Source organism: Malaclemys terrapin, chromosome 5, assembly GCF_027887155.1.
Source record: "Malaclemys terrapin pileata isolate rMalTer1 chromosome 5, rMalTer1.hap1, whole genome shotgun sequence".
NCBI classification, from domain to species: domain Eukaryota; kingdom Metazoa; phylum Chordata; order Testudines; family Emydidae; genus Malaclemys; species Malaclemys terrapin.
The window spans coordinates 134,382,169-134,396,031 of NC_071509.1; the positions used below are offsets into that span (position 1 = coordinate 134,382,169).

General features: G+C 48.3%; 1 protein-coding gene across 3 annotated transcripts in view; it reads left to right on the top strand.

Moving 5' to 3' along the window:
* The window catches only part of RBPMS (RNA binding protein, mRNA processing factor), a 130,073-nt gene that overhangs the window by 29,804 nt on the left and 86,406 nt on the right, over positions 1–13,863 (top strand). For all 3 annotated transcript variants that reach the window (XM_054029885.1, XM_054029887.1, XM_054029886.1), the window contains exon 2: positions 3,299–3,376. In XM_054029885.1, coding sequence (XP_053885860.1) covers positions 3,299–3,376 — 78 coding nt within the window. The remainder of the gene's footprint in view (positions 1–3,298; positions 3,377–13,863) is intronic.

Consider the following 13,863-nt stretch of genomic DNA (forward strand, 5'->3'; position numbering starts at 1 on the left):
AAAAGGAAATTGTAGTAAATCAGGACGTGCAATTTAAAGGGTCCTGCTCTATCAGAGAAGTGGGGTTTTAAAATCAGTCACATTCAAAACATTGAAACTGACCGTGATCCCTTCCACATTCTTGGAGCACAAAGTGGTTTTGGTTTGCCTTTCTCAGGGCATGTCTACACTGCCTCGCAGTTTGGACTCTGGAGATGTGAATAGCAGCGCGCACCCAAGTGCTGCGCTGTATCTCCCCTGTGTGGACGCGAACTAAAATTAACTTGTTCGGGGCTAATCTTCAAAGAGCCAGTGGACATTGTTTTCAAAACAGTGGTTCTTCTTGTAGATTCTCCGGTACATCTTGTTTTGCAGGCGGTGTGGGAAGAATCTATCCTGAATTGAAAGTCTGCACTCTGTAGAGTAGCACCTCTGCAGAAGATGATTTTTAGCAGTACAGAGTTTTCAACGAATGAATCACAGTAGCTACGGTGCAACTAGCTTATGAATAGGGTCCTACCAAATTCACGGCCATGAAAAACGCATCACAGACCGTGAAATCTGGTCTCCCCCCGTGAAATCTGGTTTTTTGTATGCTTTCCTCATATACTATACAGATTTACGGGGGAGACCAGTGTTTCTCAAATTGGGGGTCCTGACCCAAAAGGGAGTTGTGGGGGGAGGGTGTGTGTCACGGTATTGCCACCGCTACTTCTGCGCTGCCTTCACAGCTGGGCGGCCCAAGAGCGGTGGCTGTTGTCCAGATGCCCAGCTCTGAAGGCAGCGCCCCGCCAGCAGCAGCACAGAAGTAAGGGTAGCAGTACCACAACCTCCCCACAACTGCTTTTTGGGTCAGGACCCCTACAATTACAACACCCTGACATTTCAGATTTAAATAGCTGAAATCATGAAATGAACAATTTTTAAAATCCTGTGACCGTGAAATTGACCAAACTAGACCACGAATTAGGTAGGGCCCTACTTATGAATGACAGCGTTTCATTCATCTTGCTGTTGTCCGTGTGCTCCAGTTCACATTCAGGAATTATTCTATAGCCCAGACTCTCTTCTATGCCAAGAGTTGCTTGGTGCAGGGTCCTGGCATAAGTTATAGCAGCCTAAAGGCTGTTTTCGCTTGTGGCAGCCAGCTGTGGCCCCCCAAGGGACTGTACTAGAGTTACGCAGGGGCGCTCCACTCCTATGCTGGGTACCGGCGGGGGAAGTTGGCACAGGAGCCAGCTATGTCAGCATCGCATCCACTGAGAATTCCCAGATACTGGGGCATTCTTAGCTGGCCAAGTGGAGCCAGATCCCAGGCAGGGTGTACCCCTGTTTTATTCCATTCCATAGAGATTCTTATACCGCCCTCACCCCTGTGGTGGCTGCGCACCCTAGGGGAAAGCCGCTGGAGCAGAGGAAGAGAACCGGAGCCTTTGAAGACACCCCATGTGTAGTCTTAGGGCTTGGCAAGCCCCCGTCCACGTTCCCTGCGAGAACACTTTCCACTCTTGCTGAGTGCAGGGTGGTTAAAAGGCTGAGACTTGGGTCTGCCATATGAACGAGTGGGTTTCTAGTCCCAGATTGGGTAGCCCAGGAGGTCTTGCCCAGCACTGAGAGTTGTGCAGGGAGCAGGATCAGTAGCAGCAGTGAGTGTAGTAGGATTTCCAAAAGCCCGTGAGTTAGGGGCCTTAATCTGCTTAGGTGCCATTGAAAGTCCCACTCAGCAGCTGTCTACATTCTGAGGGGCCTCAGTTCCTTTGGGAATATGGCCGCTGGTCCCCAGCACAGTGTACGTCCCCGTGGCCAGTGAGCGCTGCGATGGGGCAAGCAGCTGCCTTGGAAGAGGAGGATCCAGGTTTGTGTCCCGGCTAACAGCTGCCCGCTGTGTGTGGAATGCTAAACGGGGCCATGCCTGGGCTGTGCTGATGGGATGAATACACGGGAAATGCCATCGTGAGCCAGTTAGAGAGATTACACACCCAGCAAATACACAAAATACACAAATTGTGAAATACACAAAAGCAAGGAAATGGAGATTTAAGCCATCCAACAGTACAGACTCTCTACTGTAATACAGATAATAAACATAATAATACAAACACACATCTTACCATGACCACAAATACCCCCCACCACAGACGCCCTGTAGCCATGACTCTGTCTCCCGTTGTCCATTCATCATGCACACCCCTTCCCCAGATTACATTACAGAGTTGTGGGTGGTTGGTGTAGTAGCTGGTTCTGCTTGGAGATGGTAGCCTGGCAAAGGGGTGTTACAGAATGGCAGTGAAGAGATCTGATCGAAGGCTGGCATCTCTACGGGCAGAGTTAAGGGTGCAGATTTTTGTGTATTAACTTTCTAGGTTTTTTTAATGCTTGAATTGGGGTTGGATAGGAGGGGGCTACACCTCTAGGGGAGTGGGAGAGAAGTGCAGCTGCTGGTGGAGAAGATTTTATCCACCAGCAGCTGCAGATGAAAACCTCTCCATTGTAGGATAAAGTCTGAAAGAAAAGTCTATCTCCTGATGGAGAAGGTTTTGCATGCGCCTGGCCCCAGGCAGTCAATCAAGTTTCTGTGTGCCCAGCTGTGCTCAATCAGGGTTAGGTGCACAGTACATACATGTTCAGTCCTAGCATGAATAATAGTTAAAAGTGACCATCAGCCCAAATTCTGTTTTTTAAATAGCTGTTGCACAAGATCGACTCGGGACCCACCTATTTTCAAAGTGCTGTGTGGAGAAACAATGTAGCTGTGCTGCTCAAAGATTTCCCGTTAAAATCTAGATGGAAGAACCAAACAAACTGTATAGAAAATCAAAGGACCATAAAAATGAATCTGGTGCGGAATTTAATGCCAATTGGCCATCTACTTTTAGGGGAAACCAGGAATTCATGACCCATTTCAAGCCCAATTTAGAACTCAGCCCTAAGTATGGAGTCGCCAGCCAGGAGTCTTCGTAATGCTGAGGGATTTTCATGTGCTGCCAAAAACAAGCTATACCGTGTGAACCTCAGACCGGCAATGGCCATTGTCAGCCACCCGAGGCCAGCAAAAAGCACCTTCATGACCCAAGGAACAGCCCCCTGTCAAATTTCAGAGCTCCTCCAAACTGTGTGTTAAAACTCTTCAGGAAAAGGTCAAAAGAATCTTTACTAGTGCATCTCTCTCCTTTCCCACCAGGCTGTAGGAGGCATCTGTGTTTACACCTGAAGCGAGCTTTAATTAGGTTCCTCATATGGATTGTCTGGATAATTTCAAAGCCTGCAGTAGATTTTGGATGCGTATCTCAACTGCATGTTTGTCTTTGTTGATTTCTAGGTCCGGACTCTCTTTGTGAGTGGCCTTCCCCTGGACATCAAACCGCGGGAGCTCTACCTGCTCTTCAGACCCTTCAAGGTACTGTTTGTCTGCTCTGCAGGAACGCTCAGAGGAGCGTATTGTTGTATCTGACACACTTCTCCACTAACATGGCCATGTCGTTATATAGCTAGTGTCAAAAGGGGGTGCAAGCGATGTGAGTAATACAGAGTGATGATGAATGGCTGAGTATAGAATGGAGAGAGGTGTCTCAAGGTGTGAGCCAGGACTCAGGAATAGATTTGGTCTTAGTTAACACACCCATTAGACAACTACCAATTGGCCAAAGGTGGGCTTATGGGATGGGGCTCAGGAGATCTGGGTTCAGTTCGAGGTCTTGCCATGCACTCTCTGTGTGCCATTGGACCAGTCGTTGGGGCCTGATGTTCTGTGGAGCTGCAGATCCCATTGACTTGAGTTGGGGATGCTCAGCACATCTGACAATCAGCCTCATTTCCCCATCTGTAAAATGGGGGTATCATTCCCTCCGTATGTCACAGGGGTGTTGAGAGCCTAAATCCATGAATGTCTATGATGCGCTCAGATACTGTGCTCTTTGGAGCCACTATTATGGGGTAGTTAGTGGCAGAGATGCCTAGTTCAAACCAGACTCTACTTTACCCTTAAACCAAGAGTTCATCCTCTGCTTTTCAGACGAAGCACAGCATGGCCAAGAGTTTCAAAGGTCGGGCTCCTAAATCAATGTTCAGGCATCTAACGAAGGAACCTGATTTTCAGACGTGCTGAGCGTCCAGCACCTTCTATTGACATTGCTGGACACTGCTCAGAACTTTTGAAAATCTGGCTCACTTTAGATTTCTGGGTTTTTTTTTATCTTGGCCTGAGGTAGAAGTGGGCAACATGTATTTGAACTCGTAATGCATGTGGTGTAGCATGGTCTAGTGGTGTTTGGAGCTCACCATACTGTACTAACATAAAGGCAAGCTAAGGGTGTAAGATTTCTCTACTATATTTGCTGCTAGGTATCGGGATACTAAATATGCCAGGAAGCAGGAATGAATTCAGGCAGTAAATAAATGACTAAGGGTCTAGAGAGACTGATTAAAAGAAAAGATAAAAGCTAACTTTGTATAGTTTGTACTCATACTTGTAAAGTGTAAACACCAGTGGGCGAGGAATTGTTTAAGCAGGTCCAGGGAGGTCAAACTGAAAGTAGTTAGATAATATTAAGGAGACAAGGTGGGTGAGGGTTATGGGGTGCACTAGGCCCAGAGGCTCTCTGCTGAAAGCCTCAGAATCCTAACCCACACCAGTCCCAGGAAAGGAGCAGTAAAGGAGTCCTCTAAGCAGCCTAGAGTGGCTGCAGAGGGCAGCCAATCAGGGCCCAGGAGGGCAATATTAAAAGGAGCTGCAGTGCAGACCATACTCAGTTCCTTGCTGGAGCCAGAGGAGTACACATGGTGCTCCTGGCTGGCCAAAGGAAACTGCAGCATCACAGACAGCTTGGTGCTGGCAGGGACTGGGGGACCGAGACCAAGCTCCTGGCTGGCTGCTGGGCCTGAAAGTACCTTTGCCCTGAGGTCAGGGTGAAGCATTGGTGAAAACTGGGGCTGAGGGGAAGTGGCCCAGGGATCTGAAAGTATTTTTTGTATAGGTTCACAATGGTGGCTGCTATTCTTAGGGTCCCTGGGCTGGGACCTGGAGTAGAGGGCAGGCCTGGGTCCCCCTGTAGGCCACTGGAGAAGTGGCCCACAATTAGATAATGATAAACCTCCCAGAAGGGGATCTGAACTACTCAATGGCCCAGCTGGGGTCAGAAGGTTCCAAAGAGGCAAAAACCATTGCCTCCAGGGAGGAAGCCCTGGAGGTATGACCCGACCCGATGCCAGGCCTGGGACTGTTTAAAGACTGCAAATACACCCGACCAGAAGGGGAGCTTGTGAGAGGTGCATGCCACGTTGTTACAGTTGATCTTTTATTGGTCAACTTCTGTTGATGAAAGAGACAACAAATGGAAAACCTGTCTTACGAAAGGAGACTCAAAGAGCTTGGCTTTTTTAGCCTAACCAAAAGAAGGCTGAGGGGAGATGTGATTGCTCTTTATAAATATATCAGAGGGATAAATACCAGGGAGGGAGAGGAATTATTTAAGCTCAGTGCCAATGTGGACACAAGAACAAATGGATATAAACTGGCCACCAGGAAGCTTAGACTTGAAATTAGATGAAGGTTTCTAACCATTAGAGGAGTGAAGTTCTGGAATAGCCTTCCAAGTGGAGCAGTGGAGGCAAAAGACATATCTAGCTTCAAGACTAAGCTTGATAAGTTTATGGAGGGGATGGTATGATGGGATAGCCTAATTTTGGCAATTAATTGATCTTTGACTATTAGTTGTAAATATGCCCAATGGCGTGTGATGGGATATTAGATTGGGTGGGATCAGAGTTACTACAGAGAATTCTTTCCTGGGTGTCTGGCTGGTGAGTCTTTCCCACATGCTCAGGGTTTAGCTGATTGCCATATTTGGGGTCAGGAAGGAATTTTCCTCCAGGGCAGATTGGCAGAGCCCCGGGGGGTTTTTTTTGCCTTCCTCTGCAGCGTGGGGCAAGGGTCACTTGCTGGAAGATTCTCTGCACCTTCAAGTCTTTAAACCACAAGTTGAGGACTTCAGTCGCTCAGACATAGGTTAGGGGTTTGTTACAGGAGTGGGTGGGTGAGATTCTGTGGCCTACGTTGTGCAGGTCAGACCAGAAGATCATAATGGTCCCTTCTGACCTTAAAGTCTATGAGTCTGTGACATAATATGGAGCACAGAAACATATGGGCTAAAAGCATCTAGGGCAGGGTTTATCCTGTGGCCCATCACCATGGCCTCTGAGCACCTTCCCTGTAAAATCCATGATGATTTCCTTGTATTGCGGTAGCCCCTGTGGTCCCAGTCAAGGTGGTGGCCCCATTGTGCTGGCTCTGGACAGAACAGAACAAGCCCCGCCCCCAAAGTCCGTAGTTTAAAAGACAAGACAGACCGAGAGCTATCAAGCAAGTTGTCAAAGCCCCAGTAGAACGTTGGACGTAACAACCAGAACTGGCCGGGAATTTTTTTGTCAGAATGTTTTTTAGTCAGAGATGCCAATTTGTTGAAACTAAAACTTTTAGCAGGAATGTACTGGGGTTTGCAAAACGTTGGTCCGGAAAGTTTCTCAGGTCCAAGATGGAATTTCTGGTTAGAATGTGAAAGAGCCCCCAGAGTGGCCAGTAACCCAGTGGGCATTCATCTGGGATGTAGGCGATCCAGGGTAAGTCCCCGCTCTGCCATTCTCCCTCATGCCAGGTGAGTGAGCTGGCCTCCAGGCTGTTGGCCATTTTGGGGCAGGTCTCTCCATCTCTCCTGCTGGAGATGTTCCACTCCGTAGGAATAATTAAATTGTCATTGGGCCAGAGAAAGCAAGATAGTGATTGGCTCCATAGGCTGATGGTTAGGGCACTCGTGTGGTAGACCAAGAGTCAATTCCCTGTTTCTCACATTCCAGATGAGCGGCCTGACCATCAGCTTGTAGAGTCTCGCTCTGCCCAATGAATATGAAATATTGATACCATGTTGTATAACAGCTCCAGTAGGAGAGGTCAAGAAGCTCACCCTTGTATAGCCTGGTAGTCAAGCTATTCAGCTAATATATGGGTGACCCAGATTCAAGTCCCTGCTTCCAATCAGGCTGAGCAGGTATTTGAACCACATCTCGGAGGAGCGCCCTGACCAGGGGCTATTGGCCACTCTGGGTCCAGGCTCTCTCGAAAGGTCTCTGTTTCATCCCCATGCAAAAGGGGGGAAAGTTTGAAATCTTGCTAAGTTTCATGCAGTGAGAAATCTATTTCCATGCCAGCTCTATAACAATTCCTTTCCCCACCTACCCTCTGTCCAGCTGCCAGTCAATGCCCTTCACTGTTATTCACCCCAAGTCCCCTCCGTCTACCCAGCCCGGTCCCATAGGGAGATACTCAGCCTCACTCTAGTTGGAAGAGTTCTAAAAGAAACTAATCTGCCAAATTGTGAGCAGGTCCCAGCCGCTGCCCATCCCTGCCGTCTATGCGTGGTTTTCAGACTTTGCATAAGAAGGAGCAGCTACTGATTTTGTCTCAGCTATGTCCTCCATACCTGCACTGACCCCTGTGAAGGGGTATCAAACCCTGCACCAGCATGGGAGGGGTTAAGGAGCTGCTTTGGGCTGGAAAGTCCCAGCCCTCCACACCTGCAAACCAAGCCAGGGCTGGAGGAGGAGTTAAAAGGAGGGAACTCCGCTGGGATGGGGGCAACTGGCTGTTGAGCTCCCCAGCACCCACACAGAGGGCTGGCAGCCAGCAGTGCCTCTGCCCTTTCAGAAGTAGGACAAGAACCCCCTGGGCTAAGAAGGGGAAAGAGACTGACTTGCATTGGGGACCCAGTGGACTCTGGGGTGGACTGCGTTGGTACCAAGGCCCTCGGGATTAAGAGAGGCCAGTATCCTGATGGAAGCTACCTTCAGGCTTTCTTTCTCTTCCTTTCCATCTTTATTAAAACTTCATCCAATGTTGAGATAAAAGTTACATTAATGATGGTGTCATGGGGGAAATTTTTACCCCGAATGCATTCAGAAACCAAGAACAATCCTTCAGTGTTTTAGGTGAAAACACTTTATGTAACGAGCAAATTGAAAGAACTAGCAGGAGTCCCATTCAGCATAAGCCTATGTGCAGATTTCACCCATCAGCATTGATGTGGAGTGGTCAGTGCATACAAAGTCACTGCGTTCTCCACGTTGTTTGCAGTTCTTCTGGTCAGCAGTCCTTGGGCAAGTATGGCAGCATCACTGTTGAGTTTGCCAGGTGCTCCAGTGGTGGCTGGTTTTCAGTGGTAGCCAGGGGACAAGAGTGCTGCTTTGATGGGCATGGGGAGATGATGGTTATAGAAGATTCTTCTCTTTATATGTGCACCTACAAGTTGTTCTCCTAGACTGATAAGGAACAAGGCGTTTTCTTTGTCTTGGTCAAGTGTGGTGCCAAACAGGATTGTTGCTGATCCAAACAATGAAATTTGCAAAGCCAGCAACGTCAAACATGTTGACGAAAAGAACCGTTGGCCACTTATTTATCTTGCACCTGCAGGAGTGCATTCTTGCAAGATGGTCCATGTTACCAGCACCACTTTTAGTATCAGTGTAGTGGAGAATTAGGTGGGAAAACTATTTCTCTTTTTGTCGTCATCGGGGATTTGCGGCCTGTCCGGGGAGTGGGGGGAGCAATCCCTCACTCTCACAGACCTTGTGGGACAGGACAGCCCTCCCAACCTGAGGCAAGATCCCGGTGCTGACTCTGTCCATGTGTCTATTTGGGGGACACCATCGTAGGACCTGGCCACATCGGCCACGCCGTCCGGGGCTCGTTCACCTGAGCGTCTACTGGTGTGGTGTGTGCCATCATGTGCCAGCGATGCCCCTCTGCCATGTGCATTAGCCAGGCCGGACAGTCTCTGCGCAGAGGAATGGATGGACATGGGTCTGCTATCGGGAATCGTGGCATTCAGAGACCGGTGGGAGAGCCCTTCGGTCTCTCTGGTCACTCAGTGATGGACCTCAAAGCGGCAGTTCTTCAACGAAGGAACTTCAAAGACAGACTCTGCCGTGAAGCTGCAGAACTGGAATTGATTTGTGGACTGGATGCCATCAGATTAGGCCTGAATAAAGACTGGGAGTGATTGGGTCATTGCAGGACCTGAAACTTGATTTCCGCAGTGCTGATTTCTCCCTGCTCTTGCTCACACATTCTTGTCGGCTGTCTGTGATGGGCCACTCTCTTGCCACTTCAGGAGTTGTTTTTCCCCCCCTATATTTCTTCCAGTCTTACACTAGGGCTGAACCATAATCTCCTCATTGTTTGTTCATCAAATTTGTCTTCAATCAATGGAAACAAGGTCTTCCTTTTTTAGAGCAACTCTCAACATGATCTGGCACAAAGTCACTATCACATAATATGTTGTCATAACACAATAACTTGCTTTCAGAGTTGCAAATCATTTTGATAAGGTCAGAAGCAGAATACTGTGCCCATGTGTTTGCAGTCTTGAATCGTGCAACTCAAGAGTCTCTTGAATTTGCAGTGTTTGGAGCACAATACCTAGACAGAAAATCCCCTGAAGAGTATTATGAAAAGAGAGCCAGCATCAGTCTGCTCTGTGTTGAGGATACCTGACAAGCCCGGATTTGAAGGGACCAACCTCCCTGGAGTACCTTCCATATTAGGATGACTGCATACAGCAACCATTGTCACTGCCATTACAATATAAGATACTCTCACTAGACGCAAATGTGTACATAGAACTACTAAAAATGGAGAATAACCGTGCAACACATTTGGGGTACCTTTGTACCCCACATACATTTTTTTGATACAGAAAAAATGTTTTTCATGTTACATTTTTTTAAAAATTGCTGAATTGTGTATATGTGCCTAGGTGACAACGTCCTAAAACAGCATAGGTGGAGGGTCACTAGTTCATGAGTTATCACAAAATGTATGTTTGTGGGGTTCAATATTACCCCCACGAATGTGGATGAAGGTTACCACTCAGCTCCTAAAGGGGGCGCTCTGCAAAGATTTGTGACAGACCCTCTATCTTTTTATGCACACTAATTGTGTGTGTGTTACCTACAGCATTTCCTGTACTGATGGTATAACCAATGAATCCCTGTTTAAATTGCCTTTCATCCACTTTCCACTGCCTGAGGGAATTTTGTTAAGTGGGAGACTCCTGGAGTCTTAAATTCCTCGAAGTAATGCGGAGGACACACATTGTATATTGGAGCCCATGGACACAGAGAGTTTCTCTTGAATCCCAAATTCTGAGTTAGAGTGTTTCCTGTTTGCGATTTATTAAACTAGGATATAGCCAATACAGTGTTAAAAACACCCCTTTCTCGTCATGGTTTACTGACATTTTAAACTCAATATTCAGATTTGCATCTGGTTTAGGCTGAAGCGTCACTGCGAAGCTGAGGAAAGTCCATGTATGTATTTGTGCAGCACCTAGCACAATGGGGTCCTGGTCCAGGAGTAGGGCTCCTAGATGCTATTGTAATGCCCCTAATTAATAACAATGTTAATAATTTAAAATATTTTGCCAGACTGTGGAACCCAGTAGCCCCATCAGAACCCATACGCTTTGCTGAGCTGGGGGAATACTGCAAAACAACGGTTGCAAACGTTGGACTGAATTTTTAAACAAATGAGCGTCAGCTGTGGCCTGGGCTACACGGGTGTGTGTGTGTGTGTGTTTGTGTGTGTTCAAACTAAGACTGAAGTCAAAGTATCTTAGTTCGACTTACCTGGCCTTCCTCACGGCGGCAAGTCGACCGCCGTGGCTCCCCCGTCGACTCCGCTGCCGAGGTGGAGTACGAGCGTCGATTCGGGGATTGATTTATCGCATCTAGACGAGACGCGATAAATCGATCCCCGATACATCGAACGCTACCCGCCGATCCAGCGGATAGTATAGACGTACCCTGTGTTTGCCCTCCTTTTGTGCTTCCTTTTCACAGCTATGCCAGCAACCACGTTTATTGGCAGGAATGTTCGCAGGAATAGCAAATTGTCCGTGAATATTGCACACTGTTTGCAGAAAGCCTCTTTTGGCTTTGTAATCCTGAGTACTTTCACTGGATCCCTGATTCTAACAGCTGCACTCCTCTGCTCAGGAAACAGACACACTGTAGGGGAGGTGACAGGCTAAAACTTATTCATACCGAGTTGGATTTTCAAAAGCACCCTAAGAGTGCTGCACGCGCAAGACCCATTGACTTGCAATGGAACTTGTGCTCCTAACTCATTTAGGGGCTTTTGAGACTCTCACCAGAATCTATCTGGTGAACCATTGCATATAATGAGTGCTTACAATCAAATCACTTGGGAAAAGAAAGTGGTGAAATGTAAATAAATGATGAAGTATGAGTCACTCCCCGAAGAGCTGAGTTCTGTATAGGGGGCACAGTGAAAGCTAGCAGTCGCTCAGCAGTGCTGCAGAATTTATCGGGTCATGTTTTACCTGTTGCATCATCAGTTTCCCCAAGAAAGGCTACTTCATTGATCATTTCATTCATTGCCCATAGACATGATGACAGAAGATGTTGCAATATTTTTTCCTGGCAGAAGATTGAGAAGCTATTTCAATCTGCCTGATTACATGGGAGGTCCAAATGCTGCATTGACTTACATTTAGCCGCATGACCATGTCACCTTTAACCTTTAACCCTCTCCAGATCCACAGAGTCTCTTAACCCCGCAAGAACTGAATCTGGGATATTGTCTCTTTTAAAATACAGGACCCTATTATTCACATGAGGCTCACACTTCAAATATCCACACAGCAATACTATGGACTACTGTGGAATTCCAGATGCTGGGATAATCCTAACAAGCTTTCTATCGTTTCTTACGTCACTTCGGTCTTAAATTAGAACCACTCAAAATGCGCATTTCCAGTTATAAGGAATGATTGGAGACAGGAAGGCGGCTCCAGCTTTTGCAACTAGAACAGTTGTAAGCACTGAATCCCATAGCTTAGGCTCTTAGGGCTTGGCACAGGCCCTGAGGTGGCGGACAAAGGTGGCTATACACCACTTCAGCCCTGCAATAATTTAAAGCAACGCCCCTGTGACATACAAGGGGACAATCCAGACTAATGCGTAGCTGTGTCCAGAGGTGGATTATGCTTTTGTGGGGCCCCGGGCCACAGCAAGTGGGGGGCCGCTCCCCGCTCCTTCCGTCTGCAGTCCCTCCCCCTTCTCACGCTCCTGCTGGGGAAATGGGGTTGGGACGCGGGGGCTTTCCCTGCTCCGCCAGCCCAGTGCTTGTGCCGGGGAATGGGGTTGGGGTGTGGGGACTTGCCCTGCTCCACCCGCCTGGCGCTTCTGCCATGGGTGAGCTGGGCAAGCACCTGCGCCCCGACCCCGCTCCCTGGAAGGAGTGCCACGTGGAGCAGGACAAGCCCCTATGCCCCAGCCCCGCTTCCCAGCTGGAGTGCCGGGTGGAGCGGGACAAGCCCCTGTGCCCCGACCCTGCTCCCCGACAGCAGTGCCTAGTGGATGGAGCGGGTCAGGGCATAGAGGCGCCCATTTTTCCAGGGCCCCCCAATTGGCCAGGGATCCTGGGCACGGACCCTGTTGGCCCAGTGGCTAATCTGCCACTGGCTGTGTCACCTCTGCTCTGTGACCTGGTGTGTCCTTTACAATTTGCCGCTGTAGCCTCCGTCCTGGCCTGCTCACAAACAGCTTCCAGCATGTCAATCACTCCCAGCTGTGTCTGTGTGTGTGTGCTAGGGCCCAGCCAGCCATGCCTTGGCTCTTACCAGCCTTGATTATACTGCAGGGTGACCCCAACGCACTCCCAGTCTTAGATTTCCCCCAGAAGTGTATGTCCTGTACTGCCCAGCCCTCTCCTGGACAGTACAAGTTTATATCAAGTCCGTTATCTCTTTGGTAGAAATAATTTGCATACAACTTGTCACCCTAAATGGAGTTTCCCAAACACTTCAATTTAAACACATTGGATTAGACAAAACAGTAAAATTAGTTTATTGATTACAAAGAGAGATTTTAACTGAGTGCAAGTAATGAGGCATAAAAGTCAGAAATGGTTACAAGAAAAATCAAGATAAGCCCTTAGGCATTGTCTTCACACACAATGCTACCGCTGCACTGGTGCAGCTCGCCACTGTAGCACTTTAGGGAAGATGCCCCTGCCCCGATGCTGTCAGCATAGTTAATCTCCCGCTCCGAGAGGCAGTGGCTATGTCAGCAGGTCTGTAGTGTGGACCTGGCCTAACTTAACAAACTGTGTTCAATTCAAAACGACGTTTTCTCACTACATGCTTTCGGCAGTCTTACTGACCAAACTTCTTAGGCCAGGAAACCCTCTCCCCAAAATCCAACGAATGCTTCCTTAGAGTAGGTCTACACTTACCTCCGGGTCCGGCGGTAAGCAATCGATCTTCTGGGATCGATTTATCGCGTCTTGTCTAGACGCGATAAATTGATCCCGGATCGATCCCGGAAGTGCTCGCCGTCGACGCCGGTACTCCAGCTTGGCGAGAGGAGTATGCGGCATCGATGGGGGAGCCTGCCTGCCGCGTCTGGACCCGCGGTAAGTTCGAACTAAGGTACTTAGAATTCAGCTACGTTATTAACATAGCTGAATTTGCGTACCTTAGTTCGAAATGGGGGGTTAGTGTGGACCAGGCCTTAGTCTTGTTGCTTCAAGTGCCTTGAATGTGATGGGCTGGGCGGGGGCTTTGCCCCTTCTTTTTATATTTTCAGTCCCCCTTTTGGAAAACATTTCCAGCTGGGTACCAGGAGACAAAAGGTCTATATGGAAGGATGTTCCCTGCTGCTTTTTTCTCACCGGTTTAAGCTTCCTTTGTCTCCCTTTCCTGCTTGATGACCCTGTTTACTGCTTAAATGCAAATTAAGCACAGCACTCATCCCTTTATTTGAGACAGACCTATTTGCCAGCCTCAGTTTGGAACATGCGTTTACACCGTA